Source organism: Physella acuta, unplaced genomic scaffold (genome assembly GCF_028476545.2).
Source record: "Physella acuta isolate Inbredline_101_S28 unplaced genomic scaffold, ASM2847654v3 ptg000490l, whole genome shotgun sequence".
NCBI lineage: Eukaryota > Metazoa > Mollusca > Gastropoda > Physidae > Physella > Physella acuta.
Window position 1 is genome coordinate 235,001 of NW_026732009.1, and position 15,355 is coordinate 250,355.

General features: G+C 35.2%; 1 protein-coding gene across 8 annotated transcripts in view; it reads right to left on the minus strand.

Moving 5' to 3' along the window:
- Window positions 1–125: 125 nt before the first annotated feature.
- LOC131944396 (voltage-dependent L-type calcium channel subunit beta-2) overlaps window positions 126–15,355 on the minus strand; it is a 47,699-nt gene continuing 32,469 nt past the window's right edge. For all 8 annotated transcript variants that reach the window (XM_059304968.1, XM_059304969.1, XM_059304972.1 and 5 more), the window contains 9 exons: window positions 15,162–15,298; window positions 8,518–8,603; window positions 8,158–8,288; window positions 7,307–7,446; window positions 7,036–7,148; window positions 6,311–6,462; window positions 6,067–6,162; window positions 5,459–5,661; window positions 126–4,708 (listed from right to left, as the gene is read on the minus strand). In XM_059304968.1, coding sequence (XP_059160951.1) covers window positions 4,474–4,708; window positions 5,459–5,661; window positions 6,067–6,162; window positions 6,311–6,462; window positions 7,036–7,148; window positions 7,307–7,446; window positions 8,158–8,288; window positions 8,518–8,603; window positions 15,162–15,298 — 1,293 coding nt within the window. In that variant the 3' untranslated portion in view covers window positions 126–4,473. The remainder of the gene's footprint in view (window positions 4,709–5,458; window positions 5,662–6,066; window positions 6,163–6,310; window positions 6,463–7,035; window positions 7,149–7,306; window positions 7,447–8,157; window positions 8,289–8,517; window positions 8,604–15,161; window positions 15,299–15,355) is intronic.

Below are 15,355 nucleotides of genomic sequence, written 5' to 3' on the forward strand. Positions count from 1 at the left end.
AGAAATTTAATTAAAAAAAAAAGATGGCATTTTTTTTTCCAGTTAACTTCTACATAACTAATTGCTTGGTTGCCTAAAATATCTTTCATTGAACTGAGCAAGGCAGCAATAATGCATGGATGACATTACCAGATTTTTTTTTCTAGCTGCTAAAATATGAGCATTTTCTCAGTCTCTAGCAGTCTAAAACCACAAATCACCCAGACTTACTGTTGTGGGCATTAGAAAAGTAGTTCAAAAATAGAAGAAAAACAGTAGTGAAGATGTTTATTTGATGGTGTGAAGAAAAAAAAAATCTGGGGCATCCTTATTTATAAATATCACAGTTGAGGGATATTTAAAAAAAAAAAACATGATTATTAACACATGTGTGTTTCATACCAATCAAGGAAATGAATAATTTAAAGAGTTCACAATCTAAGACTCTTCTGTAAACCCTTGGTATATCATGCATGAATGCTCTCACACAAGCATTTGTTTGTTATCAAATTAAAACGTGGAGCCAGGTAAGTGGCCTCAAACTTCAGCACAAGAAATTTGACGAGACTGGAAGAAATATGTCCATCACCAGCCAGATTTTATCAAAGAATGGCACATATAACAACATTTCTTTCACCCATCTTACAAGGAAGACAGACAAGTCTTGCTGTTGTTTAGTTCACATTTCACCAACAATCAAACTTCCATATCCCCCACACATAAGAAGATCCAGCACATTAATACAGCACAGTGCATGACAAGAAAATTTACAAGAACCTCAACCAAAGTGGAAGGGGGAAATGTATCAATTTTCAACATTCGTTTTTCATCAATTGGAGATAATTTCAAAACTATTTTAGAGGAAATACGATGTCACATACTTTCTGTGTTGTTTATAATTTCAATGCAAACCCAATCTCCAATGTAATGATTAAAAAAAAATTGAAAACATACATTTTCATGGCTCTGTAATTTTAAACTAACAAACAAACCATTCAAGCAGACTTCAAATTTTAAAAAATTAATGTAATGAAAATGTATATTATGATTGTATTTTTATACAAATCTATTTTAAAATAAATATTTTCAACTAGTAAAAAAAAAACCCCATTTAAAAAAGCACACAAAAATGTTGGAAACTAGAATGGGAGCTCTGGTTACTGTTGAAGAACATGGCACCATGGAAAAGATATTGCTCCAGTTTTTGTGGACAAGAACACCTCAAAAGGAAAAGTTGGAAGTTACATAAGAGATTTCACAATACACCTCAAAGATGTGCTTAGTTCAAGAAACAGCAAAACTGGTTGGGAAATCAAATGGATGCTCTCTAAAATGAACTAAGTTGAAAAAGTTACAAGTGGAGATGATACAAAGTTGATCTAAAAAACCATTTTCATGTTGTCTTTATTCACTGATTAACACACAGCTATTAGTTAGGCAGACACAAGACAAACATTCACAATCTGATCAGACACACAACAATCTTTAGGCAGACAAAGGAGATGGAAAACAAACAGAAATCGTGCAGATACAAGACAAACATTCAGACAGACTTTAGGCAGACACAATGTGAACATTCAAGCAAATGAGGCACAAGACAAACATTAAGGCAGACAAAGGAGACACAAGACTTAAGGCAGACAAAGGAGACACAAAGCCAACATTCAGACAAGACACAAGGGAGGGAACACAAACATTCAGTGCTGGAAAAAATTGAGAGCTCACTCCCAAGGTGAGGAATCAAATGGAGAGGTACCACGCAGGGTAAAAATCTCAAACAAAAGAGTAGTCTACCCTTTCACCTGATGCAGGAGGCAACAAGCTCCACAAGATGGGATGATGGTTCAAGGCACACATGCTAGCATGCAGCCATCACATGCACCAACATGGAGGAGAAATGATGGGAGGAACTTAACTCTCTTGTCCTGTTTTAAAATCATTATTAACTTCCCATAAAGGGAGATAATTAGTTTTCTTTGATACAACATGCAGGGTAATAAAATAAATAAAAATCATTTTAGTAGTATAGGTTTAAAAAAAGTTTATTCTGATAAAACAAACCTAGCTTATAGTTACATTAAAAAAAAAAACAACTCACTCTTCAAATAAAAAGTTTAAAGTTAACTCTGTAGTGCCCAGGCAAGGGAGAGAAGTTCCTCCACATACCAGGAAGCTGGAGAGTGCATGAGAGGTGTTCTAGGTTTGATGAGGCAAACATGTCACAACCAAAGAGAGGTCATGTAGATAATGGTACAGTTTATTTACACATAAGTACTCACACCTTGAAAACACGCAGTGAAGAAAAAGAGAACACAATGATGCTTGTACACTGATGCAAGACATTTCAACCCCTGCTTACTGGCATTCAAGTTTACTTCTTATCTGTGTAAGTGTGTTAACACACACATTTCAAGTACACACACACACAGTTACACATGTGTAAAATTGTCAGGAAAATACAGTAAATAAATATAAAAAGTTATGTACATCCTAAGAGAAACAATACTTGTATTAAAGAATTGATCACTAGCATTAAGGGGATAAGTGGAGTTTGTGGACCAGGTTTATGCCCACTGTAAGCTCAAATTTGCCCTCATTACAAGAGTAATTATTCAGTATAATTAATTATAGTAAATGCTATATTAAGGAATCATATAATTTGCGTGGAATTGAGTTATTCCTAGGTTTGAGTTGGTTTTCCAGTAGAATTCAATTCTATGCTATAAAAATTAATAAAGTATACAAGTAAAGTTTAAAACTGTTTTTTTTTAATAACATGAAAAATTTACATTTGGTTTTGTACATTTTCAATGGCTTAGTGGTGTAAAATAAAAATAGCAATTGCACAATCTAAGTCACACAAAAAATTTACATGTAAAAAAAAAAATAAAAATTATAAATGGTAATTTTGGAATTAATGACGACCAGATTTTGAGGTACAGAAAAAAAAAAATTCCTATGAGTGGAAGTTGTATTTGTTCTAAAGCTATAAAACCAAAATGGAAGCATTTTAAGCATTGTCTCCAGCACATGTACTGTGTCGTGCTAAATAATCCCAGTCTTCAATCACTACACACATCAGTTCTTGCAGAACCAACTAAGTTATCACAAAAAAAAAAAAATCAAGCTACAAAAACCTGGTTACCACAGGCTAAAATAAATAAACATCACAAAAAAGTAATGCCAGCATTACTTACTAGAACAAAAGCCCAAAAAATAAATATCAGATCTGAGTGGCTCCATCTTCCTACATGATTCACACACAGAAAACATGCACATTGTAAACATGTGAAAAAAATATTGCACAAATTCCAGGGAGCAAATTAGGCTAATTTCACTAGGGGAGATAAACAAGTAAAATTTTCTAACTTTACAAATAAAAGTTAATGCCATCACAAACCCACCAAGATAGTTTAGTATCTTTGCTGACAAATTAAAAAAAAGTTGACAACTTAAGATACATGAAAAGTAATACTTTCTTCATAATTTACAACCATCTTCAAACACAACCATCTGACTAACTCTCACATCATTTTGTCAGTATTGCACAACCCGTCAAAATCTGCAATAAATAAATAATTCCGACAAACAAATGTCTACTCTTGGAGTGATAGAACTCCAAAAAATAAAATAAATAAGATCTTAAATTAAAAATCTCATTTCTTAAAAAATTATTCTGACTATATTTTTCAATTTTTTTTTTTACTGCAGAAAATGACTTAAATAACTAAACGATAAAAAAATCAACCACCAACATTCATGGTAAGTTTAGTTTTGTGTTGTAGAGCAATAACCCACCTACGTAGAGATGGGTCTCAACATAGCCAGTGAATATCATCTGTCAGTGTTTTATCACACACAAGAATTACACAGTGCAATAATATTGAGAGTAAAAAAAAAAACTGTACAAAAGATGAATCAATGATACAGTATCTCAGCTGGGGTGTGGGGGGTGGAGCGAGGTTAGAAAAGTTGCGTTGTATTGGTAGAAACTGGATACCCTAGTCTTGGTTAGTTTAAGAAATGAGTTCTAGATTACATTTGCTTCGTCATGTAAAAAAACGGTGAGAATTCTTCAACTTTTTCATCAAACTTTTCACTTTGAAATGGTTTATGTTACGTAAACATGTGTATAAAGAAATGATTTGAAACATCATATTTTGAAGATGAAGGAGCTTTAAAAGAACACAAACTAGTATCCAGATGAGTCTGTCCTTGAATTAGTAGTTAGTTTCTAGCCCTGGCTTATCCACAGTACAGTGGACACTATACAGTTAGTTCAAATATGCCGTCACTTTTAGTAGAGAAAAACAATCTAGAGAAAAAATTATTGACAAGAAATTTCGAAAAAAAAGTTTTTTTTTTTTGCAAATCCTTTTTCTCCATACAAATAAGTTCTTTGTTGCTTGAATGCATACATAATCACTTCAAAGCAAAGTGTACTGTTGAGATTATTCACACTTATGGTAGAATGGTGTATGATGCTCCGTGCTGCTAAATGTCTATACTCCCTTGACGAACAGGGTACTTAGACCCCCGAGGGGAAGTGTGGCTGTGATCATGGCCATGATCATGTGACCTATGGTGGTCGCCATGGCGATCACTGTCATAGTCATCATCATGGTGGCGACTGCTTCCCTGCCTGTCATGGTGATGGTGGTGGCTGCTGTGTTCACGGTGGTGGCGGTCACTGTCAGGGGAGTTCACTCTTTCAAGGCTCCCTGACCTACTGTAAAGTGTTGGAGAAATTTAGTAACTTGCTCAGTGTACACATCAAGAAAACAATTAGCTTACTCTAATAAGAGAAAATAAGTTAGCTAACTCTAAGAGAGCATTCATTAGCTAACTAAGAATGAAAAAGCTAACTGCCTACAACCATTACAATTTTAGGGATATTTCTATGGAATTGTTTTATTTATTCATAAGAATGTTGACCAGTAGCAACAAGAAAATAAAAAAAAAATATCTTTCCGAACTTCTTAAAACAACTGCAACTGTAAATACGTCATTGCTTTTTACCACTTATATAATTTCATAAGAATTACTATCTAGTTAATTCAACAGGTTATTTATTCTGTTAAATGCTGTAGTAGAATAAATAATAGTTGTATTTAAATTTAAAATCAATAGCTAATAAAATGAAACAAATTTCCTTTTTATTGTAATTTTTAAAATATTCATAATTTATATCATACAAAGGAAATAAAAATATATAATTTTTATATTTAAATTATGAATCATTTAAGGTTTGAGTGATTTTTATATACAATTGGTTAATTGTAAAATACTTTGGTACTCTAGCATTCAGAAACAAAATTTAAGTGGTTTAGACAATATATACTACCAACAAGAGCTTTTCAAGCATTCTAGATTTTTAAAATTTCTTAAGAGTTGAAGTTAAAAAGTGCTTGAAATATTTGTGTAGTTAGCTATGATGGCTAAAACAACTTCATAATGAAGTAAGCAAACACGGTCTTACCTGTGAGACATGTGACTAGCAGGGGCTGTGTTGTGTCTAGCTAGAGGCATAGAGGAGCTGGTAGGTCCTCTGTGAGGACTGTGAGGGGATGGCGGACTCATGTTAGGGGGGTGTGTGGCCCTCCAATATGCCTCGAGAAATTCTGCTAAGTGCTCACATGCATCATCCAGCTGATTTTCATCCAGTATCACATCAAACATTTCCTATAAGAGATACAGGTCATTACAAAGTGTCCTACAATAATTCATGTTACAACAGTATCTTACAAGAATTTTTTAAAGCATCATCCAGCTGATTTTCATCCAGTTTCACACAAATAATGAGTTTTCGTCTCTTTTCAGAAATCTGACATAAGCTATTTAATTTTCTGAAATTCTGACTTGACTTCAGCGGAAGAGATTTAAAAAACATTAGTTTTAGCTTTCATCTAATATTTAATTTTTTGAGCATTTACCCCCCCCCCCCCCCCCACCCCTTACGTGGATTCAATCAGACTGTATTTAAGACATTGTTTTTTGACAATTAGGGTAACAATAATCAAACTTAAAGATATTAAAAAATGCAAAGAGATGCTAAATTCTTCAATGACGGATGAGAAGTAGACTTACAGGGGCACATTGAGCTAGCTTGTCTGCAGCTACCAACTGTACATTCATGTTCCTAGACTGAGATTTGCCTCTTGACTTTATCAATCTCTGTAAAACCTACAGAACAAAAAAATTGTGGTGAGCGCAGATCAACATCATTCTCCTAGATTACAGGAGATAAACTCCTAGATAAACCCAGTCAGCACTATCTAAACAGGCAACACACCAACATAGGTATGGTAACCCTCCCGGTGTATGTACTCACCTTTGGTGAAGAAATTTTCACATATGCAACAATGGGTGCAAGTGAGGTTTTGGCTAGCTGTGACGGGTGATTTATTGTGTCACAGTCTAAGACAACTAATTGCAATGCTCTGGCTAACTCAAAGATCCGCTCTATCTCTGCCTGAACCTCCGCTACAAGAACAGCATCAGATCAACATTAGTTAATGCCACATACAGCTACAAGAACAGCATCAGATCAACATTAGTTAATGTCACATACAGCTAAAAGAATATTAGTTAATGTCACATACAGCTACAAGAACAGCATCAGATCAACATTAGTTAATGTCACATACAGCTACAAGAACAGCATCAGATCAACATTAGTTAATGTCACATACAGCTACAAGAACAACATCAGATAAACATTAGTTAATGTCACATTACAGCTACAAGAACAGCATCAGATCAACATTAGTTAATGTCACATACAGCTACAAGAACAGCATCAGATCAACATTAGTTAATGTCACATACAGCTACAAGAACAGCATCAGATCAACATTAGTTAATGTCACATACAGAATGATAAAACTTAAAAATTACTTAACTACTCAATAAGGCGATCATTTAAGCAGTTACTCCAAATAAAAAAAAAATGTAGTTTTTATTGTTAGTAATTACAAAAACTTGTTAATCCTGGCTGAATACTACAAACATTGAGTGTAGACAAATAAAACAGAACAAGGGAGAGAATCTACTGACCTAAACCAGAGGCCCTTGGATTTGTTCTCTCCATGATAGCTCTCTTACTTGGGTTATTCAGTAAAGATCGCTTAGCCAAGGAGATGTCAGCAGTAACTCTTGTGATTATTATTCTAGAAAAAAATGGCATTTATGTAGCTGAAATGACAGTTACCATGTTCCACAATATTGAAATAATAAAAATCAACAAGGATAATGGTATGGTATTGATTGAAATTGTTTTTACAATATACAAATGAAGCAAAACAGAATAGAAGGTAAATGTACTGACCGGCCTTCAAATCTATGCTTGAGAAAATCAAAAAGTGCCTTTTGCATCATATCAGTGACCTCATAACCCTTGAGAGATGGGCCAATCAAGACAACAGGTCGCATGGAAGGCACAACTTCATAAGGAGGAGCACTTTCAGACTGCATCAAATGAAAGAAAAAAAGCTTCAATTAAACTCAAATGTGCAAAGCTTTTCTAAGAGCAGACATAAAAGTCCCAGCATCCATCCACAATACTCAAAATAAGTTAACTGACGAAGAGTTTAAATTTTTTAAAATTAAATTTTAAAAATGTCCGTTACCAAAAAATAATTAAAAGAAAATACAAAACAAGTTAACTGAATTTTGAACATTTAAAAGAAAAAAAAAAACCACGTCAGATTTGAGTACTAGGGAAGGTAACAGGAAGTGCATAAACAATTTAAAAAATTGCCAGTTTTCAAACCCCGACTAACTTGAAGATGCCAGTAATCAACTGGGTATTGATCAGCCTTACATAACCTTATGTACAAATATTGATCTCTAGGCACACATGTCTGGCCAGCACAGCATGATTCAAGTGACATTTTTTCATCAACCATTAGCCATTAAGTCATTTCACTTTCTCTAGGCAGCTGCTAGGGATTACATCCAGAGTGGATGAGTGGCCTAACTTAACTCAATGTTTACACTGGTAAAAGGGATGAGTGAATTTCAAACCTAAGTCGATGTTTAAAAACTTTACCTTTTTAAAGAATGGTTTCCTGTAGTTTAGTAAAAACTTTACCTTTTTAAAGAATGGGCTCTAGAGGATGTGAAATTCTTTTTTACCTTTTCAAATAATGGGTTACTGGGTGTTTAACTTTATTTTACCTTTTTAAAGAATGGTTTCCGCTTCTCCTTGGTTGGAGGTGTTATACTAGCTTTGCTAGACTTGGAGTTGCCCAGGCTATCGCTGTCTTCTCCAACATTACTGTCAACACCATTTTGGGTTTCCTCAATACCTAAGGAGTAAAAATCAATGACAGCCAGTGTTTAAAAAATGATGATTCTCTCAGCAAGTGACTGAAGATAAGAGGGAGACAACCACTTTAAGACAAAACTCGTTGTACACAGGATGATATAGATAGGATGATATAGATAGAAACACAATGCTCTAAAAATCATACATTTATTTTACTCTATGAATATTAATATGTGAGAGTTTCAATGCCATTAAATATACAACATTACCTGGGGTGGGGGGTGTAGACCCCCTTGAGTTGGATGGCTTGGAGGAATTCAACAGATTATCTATATTGGAAGATGAATTAGTTTTGCTGGGGAAAAAAAAACAATAGAAGTGACATTTTGAAACCAGAACTCAACAATCATGTAATGTAGGTTTTACCAGTCTGATCAATGCAATACATACTTGATAGGGGTTTTACATCAATATCTGTTCTACTCGCCACTTTAAGATAACTTAGAAAACAAATCCCCCTATAGACCTCAGTCTATATGAGTGGTGGAATGGAGAACATCTGCATCTTTGGCAATGTCATCAGAGTGGGCGGGGAGGGAATTCGTGTGAGCAGACAATGCTCAGCTGTCCTTGGGGACTCAAACTCAGCCTGCATTCTTATGCTCAACTAATCTCTTTACTTAAACAGTCTAAGGGGGGTCAAATGTAATTGCGCCATCCCAAAAACTCTGCCAGGTTGAAAACTCAAGCAAGTCAGTATTTTAGAACTAACAAACCACCCAAACTAAATATATTGAAATACTGTAAGATAAAGGCAAAAAAAAAAGTACAACAATTTAACTACTGGGTTCTTTAGCACAGTTGTGTCATTTACATAACCTGAATGAACTGTGAAAACCTGGCAGTATGTTAAAGAAAATACAGCAGTAAACCTCAGATTTCACCTCGCACCAGTAAAGGATATATTGCTGAATCAGCATAGAACATATTGCTCTACATGTATAAAGTATAGAATATACTGTCTGACATATACACAGCTTAGCATATACTTCCCAACATGTATACAGTATAGAATATACTGTCTGACATATACACACAGCTTAGCATATACTGCTCTACATGTATAAAGTTTAGAATATATAGCCCCACATATACACAGCTTAGTATAAATTGCCCTACATGTATACAGTTTAACATATATAGCCGTACAAGTACACAGCTTAGAATCTTCAGCAGTACATGTACACCATCAGAAATATACAGCCATACATGTACACCATTAGGACTATACAACCATACATGTACACCATTATATTTAGGACTATACAGCCGTAAATGTACACAGCCGTACATGTACATCAATAGGACTATACAGCCGTACATGTACACCATTAGGACAATACAGCCGTGCATGTACACCATTAGGACTATACAACCGTAAATGTACACAGCCGTACATGTACATCAATAGGACTATACAGCCGTACATGTACACCATTAGGACAATACAGCCGTGCATGTACACCATTAGGACTATACAGCCGTACATGTACATCATTAGAACTATACAGCCGTACATGTACACCATTAGGACTGTACAGCTGTATGCTAATACGAGGCTGTAGCTGCTGTTGACACGAGTGTTTGAGGCCAGTGTTCTAATGGCAAGAGGAGATTGTGCTGGCCAGCTTGTAAACCATCCAGCCAGCCTGCCTAAACTACCAATAAATATTCATAACTTCTCCAGGATAGGATCGGAGCCAGACAAGATGGTTTCACCCTGGCTCCTACCACTTTAAGACAAGATGGTTTCACCCTGCTTCCTACCACTTTAAGACTGCTTAAAAAAGACAAGATGGTTTCACCCTGGTTCCTACCACTTTAAGACAAGATGGTTTCACCCTGGCTCCTACCACTTTAAGACAAGATGGTTTCACCCTGGTTCCTACCACTTTAAGACAAGATGGTTTCACCCTGGTTCCTACCACTTTAAGACAAGATGGTTTCACCCTGCTTCCTACCACTTTAAGACTGCTTAAAAAAGACAAGATGGTTTCACCCTGGTTCCTACCACTTTAAGACTGCTTAAAAAAAGGAATGGCCTCACATATATTTTTGGGAGGAATCTGCAATGTTTTAACATTACTGTATGTTCTAGAACTGTGAACAAAAACCACATATTTTTGAGGGAGGAATTAACAATATTTTAACATGACTGTGTAGAAGTTCTTCACGACAGGTGTAAGTAAAACTTTAAAGTGTCAACAAGTGAAACCAAGTATTCAGACAATGTAGACAATCATCAACGTTCAGTCATTCCAATAAGACCAAAATTGACATTTTAGTGAAAAAATGATATCTTTTAAAACTAAATACAACTGTTGCCTACAAAAAAAAAGAGATACAACAGACAAAACAACAAGAAAGCAGTATAACCTAGCTATAATAAGTTTGTAATATATCACACAAATTCCAATTGGTATAACAATTATAACCTCATAGATTACTGCAATAAACAACAAGAAAGCAGTATAACAACTATAATAAGCTTGCAATGTATCACAAAAACCCAATTGGTATAACAATTATAACCTCATAACTTACTGCAATAAACCATCTGGTATATTCCTCATATGCCAATAGTATTCCCCCCCCCCCCCACTTCCCATTCAACAAAAAAAAAGAAAACCCAACCATTGACCACAAAAAGCCTATGTATTATACCCATTAGAAGTAGATAAATCAGCACACAGATAAAGGAGGTAAAAAACATGTAGAATGAGGGGAGCTTAATTTGTTGCCATAGCTATTGTTTTTATATCAGTAATTCTCCAGGAGAGGAGAAAAAAAAAGGCAAATGTCATCCTCTTCACTTGAATGATTTGTATTGATGATTCCAGTGTTCCAGCAGTTTAAAATCTTACAACAGCTTATTATAGCCACTCATTTGCAGCTCTTAAAAAAAACTAATATCACATGTAATAGGGGAAAAAGCCAAGAGCCAGCCTACAGGGAGGGGGGGGGGGAGAAGTAAGACACCAATAGTTGGCAGGAGAAAATGAATGCAGACCAGGGACAAGGAAAATAAAAGAGCAAGATGCAAAGGGAAAAAATCCAGCTTTATTGTGTATTGATTTTTCCTGGAGCAGCACTGGTACAGGGGTGGGGGTGGTGGAGGTTATGAACTTTATTTGTTGAATGCTGTGCCCATGATATTAATATTAATCACCTTAACATTCTAGACTTGGGATGCTAATGAGAGAAATCTCTGTTCTCTCTAGGAAATACAATACAACTGGTTCAGTTTGAAGCTTGCTACATGGGATATCATGGTCTGCATACACAAGTACTCTGTATAATGTATACAAGATACTTCAGTGACTCAAAGAGCTGGGGCCATTAGAAGGCTTACACATACAGGAACATCAGACGACTTAGAACAACATACTAAGCCAATAAGAAGGCTTACAGATACAGGACCATCAGATGACTTAGAACAACATACTAAGCCAATAAGAAGGCTTACAGATACAGGAACATCAGACGACTTAGAACAACATACTAAGCCAATAAGAAGGCTTACAGATACAGGAACATCAGACGACTTAGAACAACATACTAAGCCAATAAGAAGGCTTACAGATACATGACCATCAGATGACTTAGAACAACATACTAAGCCAATAAGAAGGCTTACAGATACAGGGACATCAGACGACTTAGAACAACATACTAAGCCAATAAGAAGGCTTACAGATACAGGACCATCAGATGACTTAGAACAACATACTAAGCCAATAAGAAGGCTTACAAATACAGGACCATCAGATGACTTAGAACAACATACTAAGCCAATAAGAAGGCTTACAAATACAGGACCATCAGATGACTTAGAACAACATACTCAGCCAATAAGAAGGCTTACAAATACAGGAACATCAGATGACTTAGAACAACATACTAAGCCAATAAGAAGGCTTACAGATACAGGAACATCAGATGACTTAGAACAACATACTAAGCCAATAAGAAGGCTTACAGATACAGGACCATCAGATGACTTAGAACAACATACTAAGCCAATAAGAAGGCTTACAAATACAGGACCATCAGATGACTTAGAACAACATACTAAGCCAATAAGAAGGCTTACAAATACATGACCATCAGATGACTTAGAACAACATACTAAGCCAATAAGAAGGCTTACAAATACATGACCATCAGATGACTTAGAACAACATACTAAGCCAATAAGAAGGCTTACAAATACAGGACCATCAGATGACTTAGAACAACATACTAGGCCAATAAGAAGGCTTACAAATACATGACCATCAGATGACTTAGAACAACATACTAAGCCAATAAGAAGGCTTACAGATACATGACCATCAGATGACTTAGAACAACATACTAAGCCAATAAGAAGGCTTACAAATACATGACCATCAGATGACTTAGAACAACATACTAAGCCAATAAGAAGGCTTACAGATACAGGACCATCAGATGACTTAGAACAACATACTAAGCCAATAAGAAGGCTTACAGATACATGACCATCAGATGACTTAGAACAACATACTAAGCCAATAAGAAGGCTTACAGATACAGGACCATCAGATGACTTAGAACAACATACTAAGCCAATAAGAAGGCTTACAAATACAGGACCATCAGATGACTTAGAACAACATACTAAGCCAATAAGAAGGCTTACAAATACAGGACCATCAGATGACTTAGAACAACATACTAAGCCAATAAGAAGGCTTACAAATACAGGACCATCAGATGACTTAGAACAACATACTAAGCCAATAAGAAGGCTTACAAATACAGGACCATCAGATGACTTAGAACAACATACTAAGCCAATAAGAAGGCTTACAGATACAGGACCATCAGATGACTTAGAACAACATACTAAGCCAATAAGAAGGCTTACAAATACAGGACCATCAGATGACTTAGAACAACATACTAAGCCAATAAGAAGGCTTACAAATACAGGACCATCAGATGACTTAGAACAACATACTAAGCCAATAAGAAGGCTTACAAATACAGGACCATCAGATGACTTAGAACAACATACTAAGCCAATAAGAAGGCTTACAGATACAGGACCATCAGATGACTTAGAACAACATACTAAGCCAATAAGAAGGCTTACAAATACAGGACCATCAGATGACTTAGAACAACATACTAAGCCAATAAGAAGGCTTACAAATACAGGACCATCAGATGACTTAAAACAACATACTAAGCCAGATAAAGTGCTGACCATTAGAAGACCTACAGATAAAGTGCTGACCATTAAAAGACCTACAGATAAAGTGCTGACCATTAGAAGACCTACAAATAAAGTACTGACCATTAACCTACAGATAAAGTGCTGACCATTAAGAGACCTACAAATCAAGAGCTACAGCCATTAGAAATAATGGATTCACTTTACTAGACAGTAGATAATAAAAAGTAAATATCACATCTAATATGCAAACAGAGAAGAGACTATATGAAAAAAAGTATTTATGTATGTATGTGCTTGTTTTAGTTGTAAACATTTTTTTAAGACTACTATTATATAAAAAGAGAGTTATTGCTGCTGTTGGTTGTTGATACAGATATCGCACTATTGGGCAAAAAGATTTTAGTAAAAGTGACAGAGATATACAGTAGGACAACAAGATTTTAGTAAAAGTGACAGAACTATCACAATGTAGGTCAACAAGATTTTAGTAAAAGTGACAGAGATATACTGTAGGCCAACAAGATTTTAGTAAAAGTGACAGAGATATACTGTAGGCCAACAAGATTTTAGTAAAAGTGACAGAGATATACTGTAGGCCAACAAGATTTTAGTAAAAAGATGTTGGTAAAAATGAAAGATATCACAGTGTAGGTCATCAAAATGTTGCTCTAGTGACACAGATATGACAAATATGTTGAAAAAATGAAAGATATCAGAGTGTAGGTCAACCAGACTTGTATAAAAAACCATATGGTCACATGCTGGTAAGACTGACATTTCACCTAATTGCACCCCAATTATCCTGGCAGTTTGGTATGTCTCATTAAGGAGACCTGGCACAGATTAACACAGGGAACCAACCATTAGCTGTACAAACTGGCACATTGACACCAAGCTTTGACCTATAGCTGTCAACTATATTTAACATCAAAGTATATAGGACAAAACTTTAACTGGGACAACTATTTTTAGCACATTTGAAGATCAAGAATTCACATCAAACAACGCATTATATTGTTATTGAACATAAAGGGTGTGTGGCTTTGAATTTAAACCATAACAAAAATCCACTAACTGTTAGATTATTACGCATGTATACATTCTAATTAGCTACATCCACCTTTCAGCTTTAGTACACTCATTATTTCACTCAAGTTATGAATGTAGGCTCTGTCATTTATTATATAATACTTTACTGTCTTATGAAACTAAATCTCTTTGTAAAACTTTTTTTTAATTCTTTTGACCAACGTAATGTTAACTAAAAAGATATAGCGGATATTGTAGTTTTGATTATGGAAATTGAAGCTGGCATTTTAAAAGTATTAAAGCCAATACACAATAGATTTTTTTTATGGCAAAGTTTTTTTTTCGTAACCAAGTAGGCCTATAAGCCATACAAGATGTAAAGATAGTAAATATCTAACACAAGAACCGTAGTACTGTCATTTATTTCACTTGTGATTATACTTTTCTCATACAGGTTCTCACAGCCAGTCAAGTTAAAAATACTTTTTATATGTTAAAAGTTAACACAGATGACAACTAGTTAACACAGATGACAACTAGTTAACACAGATGACAACTTGTTAACACAGATGACAACTAGCTAACACAGATGACAACTAGCTAACACAGATGACAACTGACCTAGTGTAGAGCTTCCCTTGCCGTCCCCCACCACCTGACTGAGTCTTCAGGTTTTCAAGTTTGGCAGGGCTCGGGATGAATCTGACATCACATCCTTCCTTCACCAGCCGACCTATCCACCAGTCATTGTTAAATTTCTAGAAGGAAACAATTGCAACAGTTATAAGACCTATCTAGTAATTGTTAAATTTCTA